Source organism: Cariama cristata, unplaced genomic scaffold, assembly GCF_000690535.1.
Source record: "Cariama cristata isolate BGI_N322 unplaced genomic scaffold, ASM69053v1 scaffold7532, whole genome shotgun sequence".
NCBI classification, from domain to species: domain Eukaryota; kingdom Metazoa; phylum Chordata; class Aves; order Cariamiformes; family Cariamidae; genus Cariama; species Cariama cristata.
In genome coordinates, this window is record NW_009602034.1 from 21,968 (window position 1) to 39,968 (window position 18,001).

The 18,001-nt window shown below is 34.8% G+C and overlaps 1 protein-coding gene across 1 annotated transcript in view; it reads right to left on the reverse strand.

Moving 5' to 3' along the window:
• The window catches only part of LOC104157275 (diphthine--ammonia ligase-like), a gene marked incomplete at both ends in the record, with an annotated part of 105,882 nt that overhangs the window by 21,263 nt on the left and 66,618 nt on the right, over positions 1–18,001 (reverse strand). Inside the window, one exon of the mRNA XM_009694558.1 lies at positions 3,230–3,472. Coding sequence (XP_009692860.1) covers positions 3,230–3,472 — 243 coding nt within the window. The remainder of the gene's footprint in view (positions 1–3,229; positions 3,473–18,001) is intronic.

Sequence of the window (18,001 nt, forward strand, 5' to 3'; positions counted from 1 at the left end):
AGCAGTGGAAAAGAGTTGTGTAGGAAGCAAGGAATGCTGCTGGAATAAGGAAGGGGCCAGAGGCTGGGTGACTGAAACAAGTTAGAAGTTGCTAGGGGGTCCAGCCTGCTTACTGTGTTACTATTTTCTCCCTCTCTTACAATCCCCTCCCATCCCTGATGCTCACTAGAGGCACTCCCCTGGTTATCAGTGAAATAACTGGGTTATTCTGAAACATACTTAGTTTATCTTTCTCTTCATAATTCAAGAAGTTCCTAAAAGACAACTGTCACTGTCAATATGACAAGTCCTCTGAAGTCCAGGTAAGCGTGTCTGACCCTGTGGCCTTATCTCAAATGAAGCTTTGATTAACTCTGTGTCTACATCCTGCTCTTAGAAGTAAACCTTTTGTGTTATATTAACACATCCAGAGAACAATTCTCACACTTCTCTTTATATTATATATTATGCTCTGTTAGGTCCAATTTATTTGTGCCCTAAACAATTTATACAATCTCTTTTATGCTTTATAGACTACTGACATCAAATATGTAGAATGATTCAACTGAAGCTGCTGAATAGTAATATTTATGTAGAGGATATTTACCAGACATCACTACATGACAGAATGCTAATAATTTTTGGTGCTCTAACAAAAAATCTTTGGCAGTTCTCTTGCACACAATTTAGTCACTGCGTTAAATACAAATACTTCAATCTTATTATAGCATCATTTTGCTATTAAATACAGAACATTCAACAGAGATGTAGAGTCTAAAACCCATCTTTAAAACATAATTAGTTCTATGGTTTATGATGTCTAGTTTACAAGAAACGAGCTGCATTGTTTTGCTTGCAGAAACAAACTCCTTTTTCCATGGATGAGAGAAGCAGAACAATTTCAACTGAGACACCGTTTGTTCTTCCTAAGTAATCTGTAGGTTACTATTGATACAGGCCTTTGGCCACTGCTTGAAATACAGTTCAAGAATAATAAAATACTTTTGGTTTGGCTGGCTTAGTTTACTTGAAGAAAATAGGCCATTATTTCAAGTCATGGTATCTGACAGAACTGTCTGTAGTAGTATTGGGATACCAAAAAATAAACAAAACCACACAAGTAAGGGATATGCTACTTAGACTCTTAAATACAGACACCTTCAAAGTAAAGCTACGGTGTTGTGGCTTCCACACAGAAAGGCAGTATCTTACAGCATCTGACAGGCTGCTCCAAAGAAAATGTTAAGAAATGTAAAAACTACATTTTCTGTTTTCACTGATTCTATGGAACAAGCAAGGGAGAAGTACAACTGTTGTACAATTTATCAGTCATTTTACAAAGTTCTTCCAAATTTCAAACTTTACTGTTTTCCTTGTTCTGAGAGTAAAGGAACAATTCTCCTAATACCATGCCAGCTAGTGCTTCTCCTCCAATACAAAATCTCTATTTCCATTAACAGGACAATTGCATTTTCATGGCAGAACAATTCCTCCCTCTGGTTCCTTGTAACAGAAGTGTTTGATATATCTTTTTCTCTGCTTTACTGTGTACACAAACCCTTACTAATCAAAGTATGCATAGCCTGAGGAAAAATTCAATTCCTCTGTCTGAACCTCCTATTGACAAAATGATAGGGAAATTGGAACATCTGGCTGCTAATAACATCTCATTCCCACAGATATTTTAATTTTTTCCAAAGCATTTTTAGATCGTGTTGTGGCACACATTACTTCATCTGCTAATTTTTTTTTTGGCTCTTTCTGATACTGTCATTAATGAATATGATCTGAGAAGCACTGCATAAGACTGATGAACATCCTCTAGGATTGCTTGATGCCCCTCTAGGATGTTTTTTATTCAACATTCCTGAAAACTGTTAGACAGCTAACTCTTCATAGAAGTATGTGTAGGCAGCAATCCATTTTTAAGCTATGGCTTGAACAATCAAAAAGTGACATGGGCCAGCCCAAAAGCAAGCAACCTCCTGAGTATTTTTCATGTACCTAAGAAAGTACTGCCTAGTCATCACAGTAAGTGGAAGAAATAAAAGACCTGATACAGAGTGGCTGATATGTATAATAACTACAGCAGACCTAAAAGATTCTGTCTGGAAAAAGGAAAAGTTTCAAAGAACTGGCAAACACCACCAATCTGTCCTCAAATTACATATATTACAGTAAGAAAGCACGTAGGCTTTGTGGTCATGGTACGTTACCAACCAGTCACAGTACAAAAAACTGAATTGAATTAAAAAAATCTGAATTTAATTCAGATTCAGTACACTTGGTCTTGGAGAAGTAGTAAACGCTATTTAAGAGGATCCTTTATTAATAAATCAAGGTGGAATGTGTAAGCGTCTAAGTAAAGCCCGCAGCTTTAGTCAGAAGACAAGTGCCTAGTGCAGAGACTGAAAGTGAAAGCAAATAGAAGGAAAGTTTCAGATGCATTTTTCCTTCTTCTATGGCAATATTAACATTAGCTATGCTTCCAAGCCATATATTTCCCTGAAAAATCATAATAATTAAGTTATATTAAACTATACAGCAATCATGCAGTTACTACTCTTTTTTACTCATCTGTGGAGAAGTTATGTTTTATTTACAAGATTTGTGGCCATTACCTTTTTAATGCTTGCAGGGTGTTCCGTGGCTATTTAAGAAAAGTGGTACATACATAATCGAAATGATTATGGTATCGTTATAAATCACTGTGAAAATTGTTATGCTCTTAGACATAATCTAGGGTCAGCCAATAGACAGGCACGCCTCGATCTGGTCTTAAAAGGTCAGCTGAATAATAAGCAATAATGAGCAGTAAACTACTAAACTCAGTTGTCATGACAATATTGCTTGTAAGAAAGAGTGGGGAAAAAAACCTCAACAGAACAACTCACAAAAACTTGAAGTAAAACGCCCAGTTCCTCTTATGTAAAAATACATAGGTAGAGGTAATTCAAATAAGGTATTGTTCACATTTCTGTTGGAGGAATTGACTGCTCTTTAAAGTTCTTTAACATATTGCTTTGGGGAATTAAGACAAAGTTAGTGATGAATATAGCTATTAAGCAATTTTCTTTCTCAATTGTGCACAACCACTTACGAGCCAGAACATAACAGCTCAATCAAACCTTATTGTATCAGCTTTACCTGAAGGCCTCTGAAATGTACTGAGAAAATTCTGATATTACTACAAGACTTAGACGGGGAAAAAAAGACATCCCAGAGAGAAGAAAATGGATATCGCAGCTACCTTTTTACATTCTCTTAATTTCTTCTGCCATGTAGAGCGAGCAATAGGAATGTGCTTGCTGTCAGTTACATAGCAGCTGGCTGTGATGACATGGTGGAGTGCAGTCTTCTGGCTCATAGCTTGAAGAACTCGCTCAACATGACGGAGGGAAACTATGGCCTCAGTCCATACGCCACCGCTAACAAGCTGCATGGTGCAAGGTACTAGAGCAATCTGTCCAGCACAGTAGACAACATCTCCAACCTAGAAGAAAATAAAATTAAGTAGGTAAGATTCTGGGAGCACATAGAAGGCAAGGGAAGCACTTTTCTCTTTTCCAGGTAGTTTCTTTCAACAGTACTGTTCTTTGCCATTACCTGTTACAAATGCAGCAAATATGCCAGTCTAAAGATAATTTTTATAGGGATTTAAGTACAGTATAGAAACACAGTGCTCCAATAAACTTTAACCTAACAGTTAACACTTGGATGTATGTGTCAGCTCAAAACAATAATATCTGATGTTACTGACACTTACAGTTGCTGGATCACATTGATGCCCCAACATGGTTAAATACATTCTTGCTTTCTTTTTTTGAGTGATGATGCACACTATCTTCGGCTCAGTGCTCTTTTTTTAAACTTCTAAGTCTTAAGTTAAGCTTTATTTTATGTAACAATATATAAGAAAGTATAAGTTTGTAGGTAAGAGGAAGGTAAGAGGAAATTGTGGATTGACAATAAAATGCAGAAGACTGCTACTTGATCAAAGAGATGGGTTCACCTTTTGAAAATGGAATAAAATGGATGGCCAGATATACCATCAATATATGCTTTAAGTTGAGCTGCAATGCAGTTACTTTGGGCTGATTTCCCAAAGTCTTCCTGGCAACACACTGAAGACCTACTTTTTTTTTTTAACAGCAGCCAGCAAAGGAAACATTTATTCTTACTATTCAGACATCTCAAAGATTTATTATAAAATCTTAATGTAAATATCAAAACTTTTCATCCTCTTATGCTGCACTTCTCTAGAAAGTCTGTACATTTCCTGATCAGTGAAGCAGTAAATTTTATTCAATATCAAAAGAAAACTAAGTATAGAAGTGGGAAGTAAGGTGGGCGTAAGCAGCTTTGAAGTCAGCACAGGAAGCATTTTGCTACAAGTAAAGAGAGGGAAAATGGACTGTGCAAGGAATCTTTAGGAAGAATTTTGCAAAACTTACTGTATAAACTGTAAAAATTCCTCAGAATTAAGAATAATTAAAAAAGAAATCTGTGTCCTAGAAGACATGGCAATCAAACCATGTGACAGACCCATATGCAACTCCAAATCTGTCCTCATAACTGTCTGTGTCTCACAAAAGACTCACACATGTAACTATTGGAAGAGTATCTTATACAATTTGGCATACAAGTTCTATGATTAGCAGCTGAAGAGGGGGAGGAGGCAGAGAGGAAACATATCAACTGGCACTCATCAACTATTTAAATTGTTTAAAATATCTGAAATATTGTTTTGATAATGCTATATATAATCCTGAATTTGGAAAAAAAATGCAAGTAATATTTTGGTTTATAGGAACAAATGGTCTTTTTTTTTTACAGTGCTATTTTAAAATATGTGCCATTGAACAAGGGAGTCCAGCCAGCTACCAAGTGGCATACTGACAAGATGAGAAACAAATTCAGAAAGATATGATTCAGAGGGGCACAGGTTTGTTTTTAAAGCAAGCCATTCATTTTCACCTCTGCAAAGTGAAATCCATGCATTAGTCAAAAACTCCAATACAGGTATTTTATACTTCTACAGAAAAAAAGTCACACTGGCAATATTTCTTCCTTTTTTTCCTGTTGGGCTGCTGGTTTTCCATGCATCACCCATGTTAATTATTAGGTAGACAGAAGAGCTGTTCAACCAGTTCACTTCCCCTATTCTTGAACAGATTGTTTGAGACATAATATGAATACTAATTAACGATAAAATATCTGTCAGTGTTTTGAAATACGGACCAAGATAGCACTTTCTTAAAGTATCCTGGATAGTTCTGATACCATTAGCCCCACTGGTCATAAGCAAGGTCAAAAAAATCTCTGAAGGATTTGAGCAAAATTGGCACCACGTTTGGCTCAGATTCAGTGGGAATTTTGCAGAGTTCTTTAAAAAACAATTTAAAAAATCCCTCCGCTCCTAACATACTTGTTTGTATCTTAAGACGTAATTAATAGCAAAACAGTGTTCCTAACATGCCACCATGTTATGGAAGGGTGGATGCAAGGGGAAAAGAGGGTAAAAGGGTCAAAACATGGCGACAGGTTTGCAGCAACTATATTTCAGGGGACATAATTTAGAATAAGGAAAGGAGGAGGGACGTTCCTCTTCTCTTTCCCAGTGACTTGGTCATGAAAAGCAAGCATAAATAAACAATCAGCAGGGGCAAAGCAGCAAACCAGTAAAAACACTGTTTTAGCAGATTTCAAGAGGTTGTCTTTAGAATATTTGAAGCATTATACAGAAAATTGTTAGCAGAGTAAAAAGCATTTAAAACAGGGAAGACATCATAATATCTTGTTCACAGTACTGAAATCTTACAACGGGAGATGTCACAATGTATGGTGTCAGTCCTTGTGTTGTGAAAGTGTTCCGCAAAACCCTGCTAGACCCTTGCAACAGTTTATTTTTTTGGAGTATCTACAAAGATAACAGAAGATCTTTCAGACTATAGATTCACAGTGTATCAAGTCTACAGGACTTGCCTATCCAGTCAACTCAGCACAGAAACAAAACTACAATATAATGGATGTGTATTTATACACTAGATCTCTCAGCTTACACTGATGATTTAATTTTCACTGCAGTCCATACACATATTTCCAGTGCTAAAATTGCATTAAAGATTTGACAAACAAAAAATAAAAAAAACTCGTACTGCTGAGATGCTCACTTGTACCAATTTATTTCCAATATACCTCCACAGCAGTAAGCAGTTTATAAATGGGGCCTCATGAGATTCCACATTTCTTCTCTTATAATTTTCACTTGTATCACTGCAAGTTAAATGAAAGGTGAGTCTTAATAAGCTAACATAATAGTTTAGCAGCTGTTTGGCTCAGTTAGCACAACATAAATCATCAAGGGAATTCAGTGAACAATCAGAACCTCAGAGTCTGCAATCCATACTCTAACAGATAGGAATGCTAAGCTCATATTTGAGAATTACTAGCTGTGCTGCAGGAATTCAGTACAATATAGAGCTACATCACAGCTAATACAGAGGGAAGACAGTATAGTAGCAAATTATTATTTTATTTCACCTTTTTTTTTTTTTTTTTTTTTTTTTTTAAGCTGCATTCACTTTTTAGGAAAGCAGAAGGAAAGAATCTATGATACCATGGAAAGAAGAAGTCAGAAGAATGTTTGGGGCCACTTTGAACTATTCTATGCCCTGAAAAAGTTTTTAACAGTATTATAAGTTAGCACAAAATATAAATCAGGAAAAGAAACAATGAGAAAAACAGACTTAATTGGACATAAGGACTAACTGAAGCTATTAATAAGCAAAAGAAAGCTGTAATTATTGCTACTTAGAAAGAAACAGAACTAATAGGATACCTATAGATATGCCCTGAGTTGTTGTTTTTTTTTTTTAATTAAAGGCCAACAGCAACTATGGAAACTTTATGATACTTTTCCTGCTGGTATTATCAAAACTTGCTAGTGATTATCTGGCATAATACAAAAATTGCAGGGAATTTCTAATGGAGAGATTTCAGCCATTCACCCACAGGTATTTAGGCCAATGTTAACAGTTGCACCATATGAACAGATGCGTGTTTCTTGGAAAGGACAGAGTCAATATGCAATCAGCCAAATCTTTGTTACAAATGCAGTTTGGTGTCTGAATGACTGCTGCCCTTTAACAGGTCAGGGTGCACAAAAGATTCTGTGACCCCCTGACCTAACCGTGAAATAACCCAGCATTATGTTCAGTCAATGTAAATAAGCATAACTGACAACAGGCTAATAGGCTGCCTCTGGTCAGCCATGGGTACCTCTGACCTTAATGAAGACCTAAATCAATTAATACTCCAGGCAATAAAGACCTCTGGCTGATTAAGTTAGATAGAAATCATCTTTTCTAATGGGATTGAAGCTGTAAGGTGGTGAACTTTTTATTTAATATATGATAATCCTTTCTTCCTCGGGCCCTCTTATTTTAGCTAATGACGGTAAAATTGCTTTCTGCAATGTGAAATCTTTTATTTAACTACCTAGTGTGAATAAAGTTTTAAAGGTACCGTTTAGACAACAGTAACTGAAAAGCTTTGAGTTCACACTATGAACACAAATTATATCTGACTAACGTGGTTCTAATATACCACAGCCTTCCATATCATTCACGTTTTTCTTGAACTGTTACAAATTTGTAGTCTAAAAAATTCGATAAATGAGTCGATCACATATAGTTTAGTTTGATACAGGCTTTCTTTTGAGAAAATGTGTACAGTTATCAGTAGCTAAAAGATGAAGGATATATTCCTAAATGAAAAATAAATGTTATGATTATTTTTAACTAAAAAAAATTGACACTTAAAAGAATCCACGTATAACTTTGTAAAATACTTGTATATCATACTCAAAACTCCAGAACTTCCCTTTAAATAAAATAATATTTTTTTCCTAGTTAGGTCAAAAAAGTATAATTAATCAATAGCATATTATTGCTACCTTACTGAAATAGCTGTAATATTTCCACAATTTTCAGACATTTATAACTAAATTTTCAAATGCTGTGACTCCAGTTTGCTAATCCTCATTTCAGGATGGAGCTTCACCTAAGCTACAAGACTATAAAACAGTCATCTTTTTGCATTGTTCTTCACTATTAATTTTATCAAAATGTGATTTAAATTTTGCTCTTTGAACTTAAATATGTTTGTGAGTTGAACATTCACAGGACATTTTTTATCAAGAACTGACAAAAAATACTGCAATTTCATGGATGCTAAACTAGGCTGTATAATTTTTTTTATCTGCAGTTTAGCAAAATGCTAAAGTCCCACAAAGTCATATTTGACACTGAGCACAGTGTCATAACGTTATCAACACACCTAAAACGTTTGTGCATTTCCTAACTGGAAATTATACCAAAGCGAAATACCGTATCACACAGTATGCATACACTGAGCAGCACAAAAACCTGCAGTTCTTTACAAAGGCTACTAACTTGACAATACATCTGAAGAAGCCACAATATTAATTGTTAGGAATACTAAATCAACTTCAAACCACTACATCCAAATACCTCCTATTCATACTCTAGGCTGCCCGACTGTAAACACCTCTGCAACCCTCTAAAAATCAAATAATTCAAATTGAGCATTTAGACTGTGCTGGATTTACAGCAGACAACCTCATATAATACACTCCTGAAGGTCTGTAGTGCCTTGGAGTTTAACAAAATGCTGTATGCACAGACTTGAGAGGGATGATGAGGTCAGAAAGCTTCAGAGAAGGTAGATAAAAGTTTCAGCTTGAAAACCATTTTTAAAAACTGTTCTGTCCGGTCACAGAAAACTGTAATATTTGTGTAAATATTTTTGGCAATGTGTTAGTTATATTTAAATCTTGATCAATGCCAAATCAATTTTACTCTGCTGTACATCTGACGGAAATAAAAAACGCACATTTCTGATTTACAGAACACAAAGATTCAGAAACTGAAATTTTCACAAAAAAAACACACCAAAAGCTGTCATTCACATTCCAAGAGAGTATGAGACACAAAACAAAAATAAAACCTATCTTTTAAAGTCAGCAATTGTAGCTATAAACATCTAGGAAAGGTTCCAACACAGTGGGTGAAAAAGGCTTGCCATCTAATACATCCATGCGGGCATGACAGCTAGTCTGAAGTCTTCTCCAGGCCTCTCGTTTTGGTCCACTTGGAATCTCCAATACACAGAGAGGAAATGAAGAAAATGGAGGTAAAATATTCTTTACTTACTATGCATATTTCAGCCTGTACTGGCATACAGGGTACATATTGTTCCTTTATGGAAAATTACAGTAGACAGCTCAAAGACTTAATTGCCATAGAGGATAAACTGTTCTCCACATGCTAAAGGATGTTTTTTCCTAAACAGAAAAAGAGCAGCCTCCCTACTTGAAAATGACCAAGCTAACAAGAGTATTAATCTTTGACGAATTTCTTCCTTTGGACAGTGCAATTCTAGTCTTCACAACCATTAATCTGTCAACTTTTACAAAGCCTACCATTTCCTCTCAAGCTTTTGAAAAAAATCACAAGCTCTCACACAACCACATTAGCGAAATCTGCCAACTGTGAAAAACTGCAGAACACTCAGCTATATGAACACACCTTATCTAAAAGATGGAGTAAAACCTCCAAACTGATTATCATTTACTCATTTCTTATTCATATTACTTTGAATAAACATGTCAAACAAAACAAATGAAAAAAAAAGAACTAAGATCAGTCTATTCCACAACAATTGTGGTTGGGATGGGGAATGAGAGCCTTAATCAAGCCAATATTTACTAAGAAAAGGCATATTCAGGGTCCAGAAAAACAAGGTGGAAAACACCAGTATCTACAAGCATAAAGCAACGCAAATGACTCAATGTGGACATGGACTACTGAGCAGTGGATACCACATTTTTAGAAAATGCATGTTACGTCCACCACAGTTGACTGTGGTTTTTAATTAATTATATATGCATAGATAAGGGAGGATAACAGTTGTAATTCATCTGAGTTCTTAAAATATCTGATACAGCATATTTGGAAATTATTTTTAACTCTCCTAATTATAAATGCTGTTAACTAGCTGATAGTCTGTAAGGAGAGAGTAATGAAAATGCCAATGTACTGAAGTGGGGTGCCGTAGGGATTGGTATGAGGCCTGATTTTGTTTAACATCTTCATTCAGTCAATGGAAGAAGGGATTAACAGCATGGTAATGAAACCCGCAGAGGATACTAAATTAGAATGTGCACCCGGAGAAATAATAAAAATGGACACAGATAGGTTTGAAATAAAGGCAGGAAATAAGAAAATGAAATTTGTGAGAAATGAAAACTCATGCCAGAACATATGGCAAAAATATTTTGAAACACAAATACATGAATATCTGGGAGATATACAAGGGAGAAAACTTGACTGCAGAAGTGCTGAACAGTTTATATTAAATCATAACTGCTCTTTACTAGAAGCAAGTTCAGTATAGGACAAAAGAAGATACAGTCTCTGTTCTCATTAAACGGGCCTAATTCATTACAGACATACCCACCATTTCCCAGTGGAAATGAAAGGAGACTTATTCATGCAACTAGACATACATGTACAGTATTCATAACAGTAATGCATATAACATACACAATATACAGTATTTATCACAAACTTTTACCTATTTACTCATATTGCAGTGATGATACATTCTTATATAACAGAATACCTTTCTCTAGGGACCCAACTTTCAATGCAAAAATATAAGTTAAGTTCTGTATACTTATAGAAACTGAAACTTGCAACAAAGATACACAGCAATGATCTCAGAAATACACTATGCTCATTGAAACACATTATCACAACTTTTATTTGTTGTACCCTTAAACACCAACCTTTTATCAGAATTGCAGTGTGGACAACATCCCTACATAATATATCACTAAATTCCCAAATGTACAATCAGGCATATTTTACTATGTACCTTTCAGAGAGCAGATTTTCTCTTAGCTCGGCAGCACTTCATGACAGGAAGTTACCTATTGACTAAGTAGTAACTTGTAGCATTTAAAAATTAAGTTTCTGTAACAAATAATATTTAAATTCTGTGTTACAATTGGACTGTAACTGTATTATAATTATATTCTGTGCTGTAACACATTTTCGTTCGGGTATGGAATTAGATTCTTGCATTATACATTTTCCTGATTTTTTCTGTGGGTTTTGTTTTGGGTTTTTTTGTACGTTCACCTTGTTGTTCCCTTACAACACTTACCTTCATGGAATTTTCTAGATGGTTTAAAAGGATAAAAGGTGGGAACTGGAAATAGCAGTATATTGACAGTATATTAGTAACTGATAGAGTACTAATAAATTACCTATCTTGTGTTCTCTCAACCAAGCTGCAATCATGTTTCTATCCATCTTACGTCACAAAGTGAGGTCAAGAATCAATGCTTGCAGTCTTACCAATGCTTAGCCTTTTTTGTTTGCATTATTAATAAAAGTAGTTATTTTGGCTAATAAAAAATAATTGCAGAGTCAAGTCCTCTGATATAAAAATGGGTACAATGCAAAGCATTGGAAGTAAAAGGGGGTAAATAAGAGGAAGGGAGGGGCAGAATGCAGCAAGGAAAAATCCAGCAATTAGGTTAATCAGCTGTGATATTGCCCAGATTCAGGTTCAAATCCCTTTTTTGGTATTTTTCTTTTGCCTGCTAATGACAGTGCTGTCGTGGCAACTAGCAGTCCAGGAAGCACACCTCTCAGTGTCCTCTACTGGAACTGTTCTAATTTGTTTAAATAAATTAATGTTCTTGGACCAAGACTCTGTTCTGTTTCTTGATGAGTGCTTTAATCAGTATGGCAGAGGTTAATATAAGACGGAAAAATCCCTCTCTATGACAAAAAGTATTAGTAAGGATCTGAAAAAGCTTTACAATATATAAAAATTGATACATTCCTGATTATTATTTCTACCTTGATAATCTAACATTATCCAAAAGTATTCCAAGTATTCCAAACTGCTATGAGATGGTCATTGTTACCTTCTGGCTTTTTGAAATACTAAGCATTTAGCAATACGAAAGATACTTAGTATAGAATAAGCCTTACACTGCAGAACATTTAGATCAATGATCCTGTACAAACACAAACTTTGTGAAATATTTAGGCAACTTCAAAAGAAGTGAGATGATAAAATGGAAATAACATGGGGAAGGCAGATGTAATCACATTTTTGAAAATAAAATAAAAATACTACAGAAGCCTAATGTGAGCGTGAGATGTGATCAAGTTCTCTTTGAAGTATAATGGTTAAAATTTACTTAAGCACAGAAACGATGAATTAGAAACAGTATCAATAACAGTACTATCAGAAAATCTTTGAACTTTTTATTTGAATTTTATAAATATCCAGTAGAGTACTTGTTCAAAAACAGAGGCTGTATCAAAATCTACATATTATGCTGAGAACAGTTTAAATATCTAATTTTGCTTTTTGAGCTTAGGAGAATTATAGGTGCTTCACTGAAAATATGACCTTGTATGACAATACAAATGTCTAATATTTTGCTCGTTCACCCCAACACAAAGAGTTTCTAATTATCAACTAAACACTGCACAGTATTTGAAAAGTACGCAAAAATGCCAACATTTCCACTGATGGAAACTGTCTTGTATAGATTTTACACTCTATTTACATGACATATAAGACTGAAGTTGCATGACTTGACTGATCATCTATCAGTTTTAAGTAATGTTTTAGAGTTTTGTGAAAAGATTCGTTTTTTGTTCTTAAAAAAGTTTGGCCTAAGTTCAACCTGCAAGAATAATTTTTTATGAAGTCCAGTGAAGTACAGTTAATGCACAGCACCTTTCAGTGTGTGATTCCAGAGTTTGCATTTGGAAATGTAACTGTTCACAGCATTTAACTCCAGACCTCACGGTTTCTGCCATTTAGGCCTGAAGGAGTTAAATCTTATTACATGTTTTTGCAGAAAAATATCACATGCTGATAGTGAATAATTAAATGCTCAAACCAAAGAGAAATGAACTATTTCTATCATGTATATTTTGAACTTCTAATAGCTAGTCTTCTAATAGCTATGTTAAAATCAGGAGGGGCACTAATGGAGAATGAAGAAGGGTATAAAAGAATAATGCATGTAATATGAAGAAAGGTGGAGAAACAGAGTAATACCAACTGATATTTTTATTTGTTGTTTGTAATGCTAACTCATAGTGCCATGGACATTTACGTAAACGAATGTTATTCATTGTACACCCTGACCTTGTAAGGTGATATAAAGTTTTGATTTTGTGCAAAATTTAGTAGAAGCAGAAATTGCACCTTGCAGGACTAGGCTCTGGATGTAGAGCAAGATAATGGTGAAATTCAAATGAAATAAGCCCTTTAAAACACCATCAGAGAACAATAAATCAGCTCAACACCTTCCCCACACAGGAAACTGAGAGTTAACCAGTGTACCCAATTTTTTTTATTTTTTTTTTTTTAAAGGAGGAATAAATCTGCTATAGGGAGTGGGTTTGATGGACCTTTGAAGGTCTTCAAAACTCTCACTAATATGTTATTCTCTAAAAAATATTCCCATAATTCTGCTGTCTCCCATCATTCCTTGCCTCGAGATTCATCTGTCAACTTTGATGCATCTTTTAAAGTACCCCTCCAAGCCTAAAAACCATGACTACAGACCACAGAAGAGAACTCTTTGCTTTGAAACTATCTGATCAATCAGAAGATCATTTACCTGCAAGCATTATTTGGTGAAGCTAAAGCGGCACATCAACCAGCAGCATCTGAAGGCTGAGGCAGCAAAACGTCAACAACAAATTGTCATTGGCATTCCATTTATGAACCTTCAAACAGCATCAGATCTTTTCCATGGGAAACCAGATCAGGTCAGACTGGAGCTGAATATTTCTTAACAAGCTAACCATCAAAAGAACTTACATTTTGAATAAAAAGGCTATCATTTGTTGATTTGAATATCAAAGGGATCCACTGCAAACTCCCAGTCTAGAAAAACCTCCCTAAGCTACACCAGACAGGTGTTTAATAATCTATTATTAAGGCACTATTTTAGGTTACTCAGAATCATAAAAAATAGCTGTAACTGTGAAGCTGCAAATGGGACTACACAAAGAAATGAATGCTATTAACATACTATTAACAATTCAAAAGAATGAGTTGACATACCAATCAAACTTGTTAATTGACTGTCAATGGCCTGTCCCTGAATATACAACATGACTGCATTATATATTTCAAATGCTGACAGGAAGACAGTTTCATTTGCATTAACTTCATAAACTGATCAACAACCAAACTGCCACATACATTTATAATGGGAAGCTGAATCATTTCAATATTCATGGAGCTCTGTAATTGTAAATTAGGTACTGGCAAACAATACAATACTGTACATACTCTAAAATATCCTAAATTTCTCTGACCCACTTTCTTTTTCATTTTAAAAGAGCAGTGGAGAAAAGTTGTCTCTTACAGAGATGATTATTACTTTAATTTATGGTTCATGCCTTAGGCAAAATTTGTTTGCAACCTAGTTTGCAACCATAGTTTATAACTCTACTCTAGATGTGTAACTGGTCCACAATATATGAGGCCTGCAAGGTGATGTAAAATTTTTCTTGCTTTAGTTCTGTGAAGTGTAAATACCATTAAAAAACAGAGTAAATCTGTTAAAAAAAACTGAATGAAAATATGTACTATTTCCCTGCTATGACACGAAGCAGATGTCAGCACTGAAACCACTGAAACTTTCTAATTAGACTTTGAAACATGTAATTTAAAGTGCAAAGTATTGTTCTTGCACATCCTTCCCTGTGTTCTAGAATTTACTGCCCTCAGAGGTCCTGTCTATATAAAATATGTTTCCTAAAAATATCTCATAATTACACGCATTCAGTTTCATTGGGATTGACAGTGATAGCAGCTGAAATGGCTGTGATAGTGCTGCCATTTTAGCCAATGGTTAGTCAGAGATACTCTGAACAAAGTCACAAATCATAGGAGTTGAGAGCAGAAGTGCTTGTGGCTCCTCCATATTTCTGCACATATTTATCAATCCAGCAGAAATGACCAAGGGCTGATAGTAGCAGGAAAATGACAGAAAGAATTCCCAATAAAAGACATAGTCCAACATTCTTCACTTTTCCCATTTAGGATCTCCTCCTGCAACACTTACTATCTTGCACTTACTGAAAAATACAGTTCTAGCTAAGCTAACAGACAAACCTTCAAATGTCACTAATGACTCTGTGTATTGGCATCTATTTATATGCTTTAACTATATAGGGTAGATTTGAAAGAAGAAATTTGTTTTTATTTGTTCATGAAGTGCTATAGGCGTATTTATCACTGTTTATATAGAAATAACTATCTCAGTCACTTTGAGAAATGAAACTAAGCACAAATGTTGCAAATGAGGATTAAGTCATGAGGGTCTGGAAGTGCTCTACTGAAGGCTAAGTAGTAATTGATCAAAAAATCTGAAGTTGTCAGGTCAGTCACATTCCCTTTATATCTGCATGACCCAGATGAAATATAAGCAAGTTTTAAATGTCTCAACTGTAAATGCACACTGCCTTCTTTTCCCCTCTTTTATTATGACTATTTTCATCCTGTCAATCCAGCAGTCACTTCCCTGGCTTTAAAGTTATTGCAAGAAGAGCCTACCACTATACCCTAGCATAACCATACAGGTATCACATAAAATGTCCAATAAATCTTCAGCCATGACAATCTTCCCCCACATTTTCTTTCAGATAAAGAATATCAGAGGACAATTTCTCTGCTATACATGTGAGCTGCTATATTTTAGACTTTATTATGTGTAGTACAGATGTTAAGACAGAGACGCAAAAAATATTCACATTTATTGTTCTAGCAACTGCAACTGAAGAGTAGAAAGACTAACAAACAGAAAAATAAAACCTTTAGAAAAGCTGGATATAGTGGAACCACTGGGGTGATGGCAGTCCCAAATCATCCTAACTGGTAATCATAAAAGATTACTTATACTACAAACTAGATATTAGCTTTGATATCTTCCCTGAAGTATAAGCTGAGTAACTGTCATACTGAATAACATCATATGATGGGTACTGCTAAGTTCTTATACTGACAAAACAGGGATCATTAAAGCTTCAACATTCTTTCAGGTAATCAATGTAACAGAAGCAGTATGTGATTAAAAGCATTTAAGACATGAAAAGTGTCAAGGTAAAGAACAGATCCTTACTCAAAGGATGTAGTATCTATAAAACCCGACATCTTAGGAGATGGTCATTTCTTACTGGTGCTAATTGTAACACACAACTACAGTGAATTCAGCAATTCATGCTCCAAGTTTTATAAACTTTGATCAGAAAATATATACATATGTACAGCTGAAATATATGCACATATACACATTACTGTAACAGAAATGATATGACATATGTTCATGTTTCAAAAAGAGACTTGATTAATTTTAAGAAGCTAGTTTGTCTGCACTGCTTTAAAATTTACATTTGAAATCATCACGTTCTAATTTACTCAAATACACATTTTCAATGAAATTTTCACTACCTTAACTGAAATATTCCTGACTCTTAATAGCCTGTGGCCAGCATAATTTTTGTAGGTGAGGATAAAAACTCCTGTCCTTGGGAAGAATGAACCTTTCTGTTGTGCAGATAAAGTCCCATCCATGTGGGAAATAGTGCTTTCTTGGAGATCAGCATAAGACTAGAAAACTAATTTGGACAAAAACTTGATTATCACAGAACTCATGATTGTTCTCTTTTAACTGGAAGACAGGCTTCTCAAACTTCACTGTATTCAGAAAGCTCACAAAACATTATGGATATTTTGCAAGACAGAAAAGGTTAAGTCAAACACTTCCAAACAGCAGAGAGCTGTACATATACCATTTGTTTTGGATGAGGATGGTGAGTACAAGAAACATGTAACCAGGGGTTTTTGCTGAATGCATTACTGTCAGTTGCTCGGTGATTAATGGCAAGATCAGGACTTGTATTATACTGTACTGCAGAGGTAGAGGGGTTCAAGTAACTAACCCCATTCCAAGTTCGTAATTCAACAACGACCAGCTTAACACAAACCCGTTTGTATTTGCTACTTTTATAAGGAAAAATTGAGATGAACAAATAAAAAACTATTGTAATTTACTGAGAAAATATTCAGTGGATTAGATGCCTATCAAAGATATTCTAGCTTGCATTATAGTCCTGTTCCCACTCACACAGAAGAAACACCATTCTGAGATATGCTTTAGTCTGAATCACTATTATGGTTCTTAAAAATTCAGTAAATAAAAATATAAATTAAGTGGTTCACCCAGCTGGATTGAAAAGAAGAAAATATGAAAAGGGTAAGCTGTTCCATATTCCTGAACATTTGTGCAATATCAGTGCTTATTTTTTGTGGTTTCCCACAACAATATTAGCATTGGCTTATACTTACTTCTCACAGAGGGGTGGCAAGGAGAATGGAAGAGGAAAAAGAAGGAATTCCATAAATCTAGAATAAGCCTTGTATTAAACATATAGTTCTAACATCACTCTAATTATTGAGAAACTATAGGAGTAGAGTAACAGGGAAGCTAATGATTTCAAATTTAGTTCTAGTATTACCATATGGGGAGAAATAACAAAAATATGCACATACACATAATAACATAACAGAGACGAAAACTTAAGCACTGATTGGGAAATACCAAAAACCAGGATATAAATGGAAACTTTATGTGTATTTGATTAGAAGTGAAACATAGATGCATTTGCGTTATAAATGTACCTCTATATTTAAGAAGATAAACCTGAACTTATTTGCAGGATGCTCAGAGTTATGACAAACACATTAAAACAATCAACATTAACAGACTTCTGAAATAATTTATTCCTTAACTTTGACGTTAGAAGAATTTTTCCTTTTCAAGAAAGCTGGTGCTTTCTTGATATTGCTTTCTAATTGCTATACTTAATCTTCTTCGTATGTA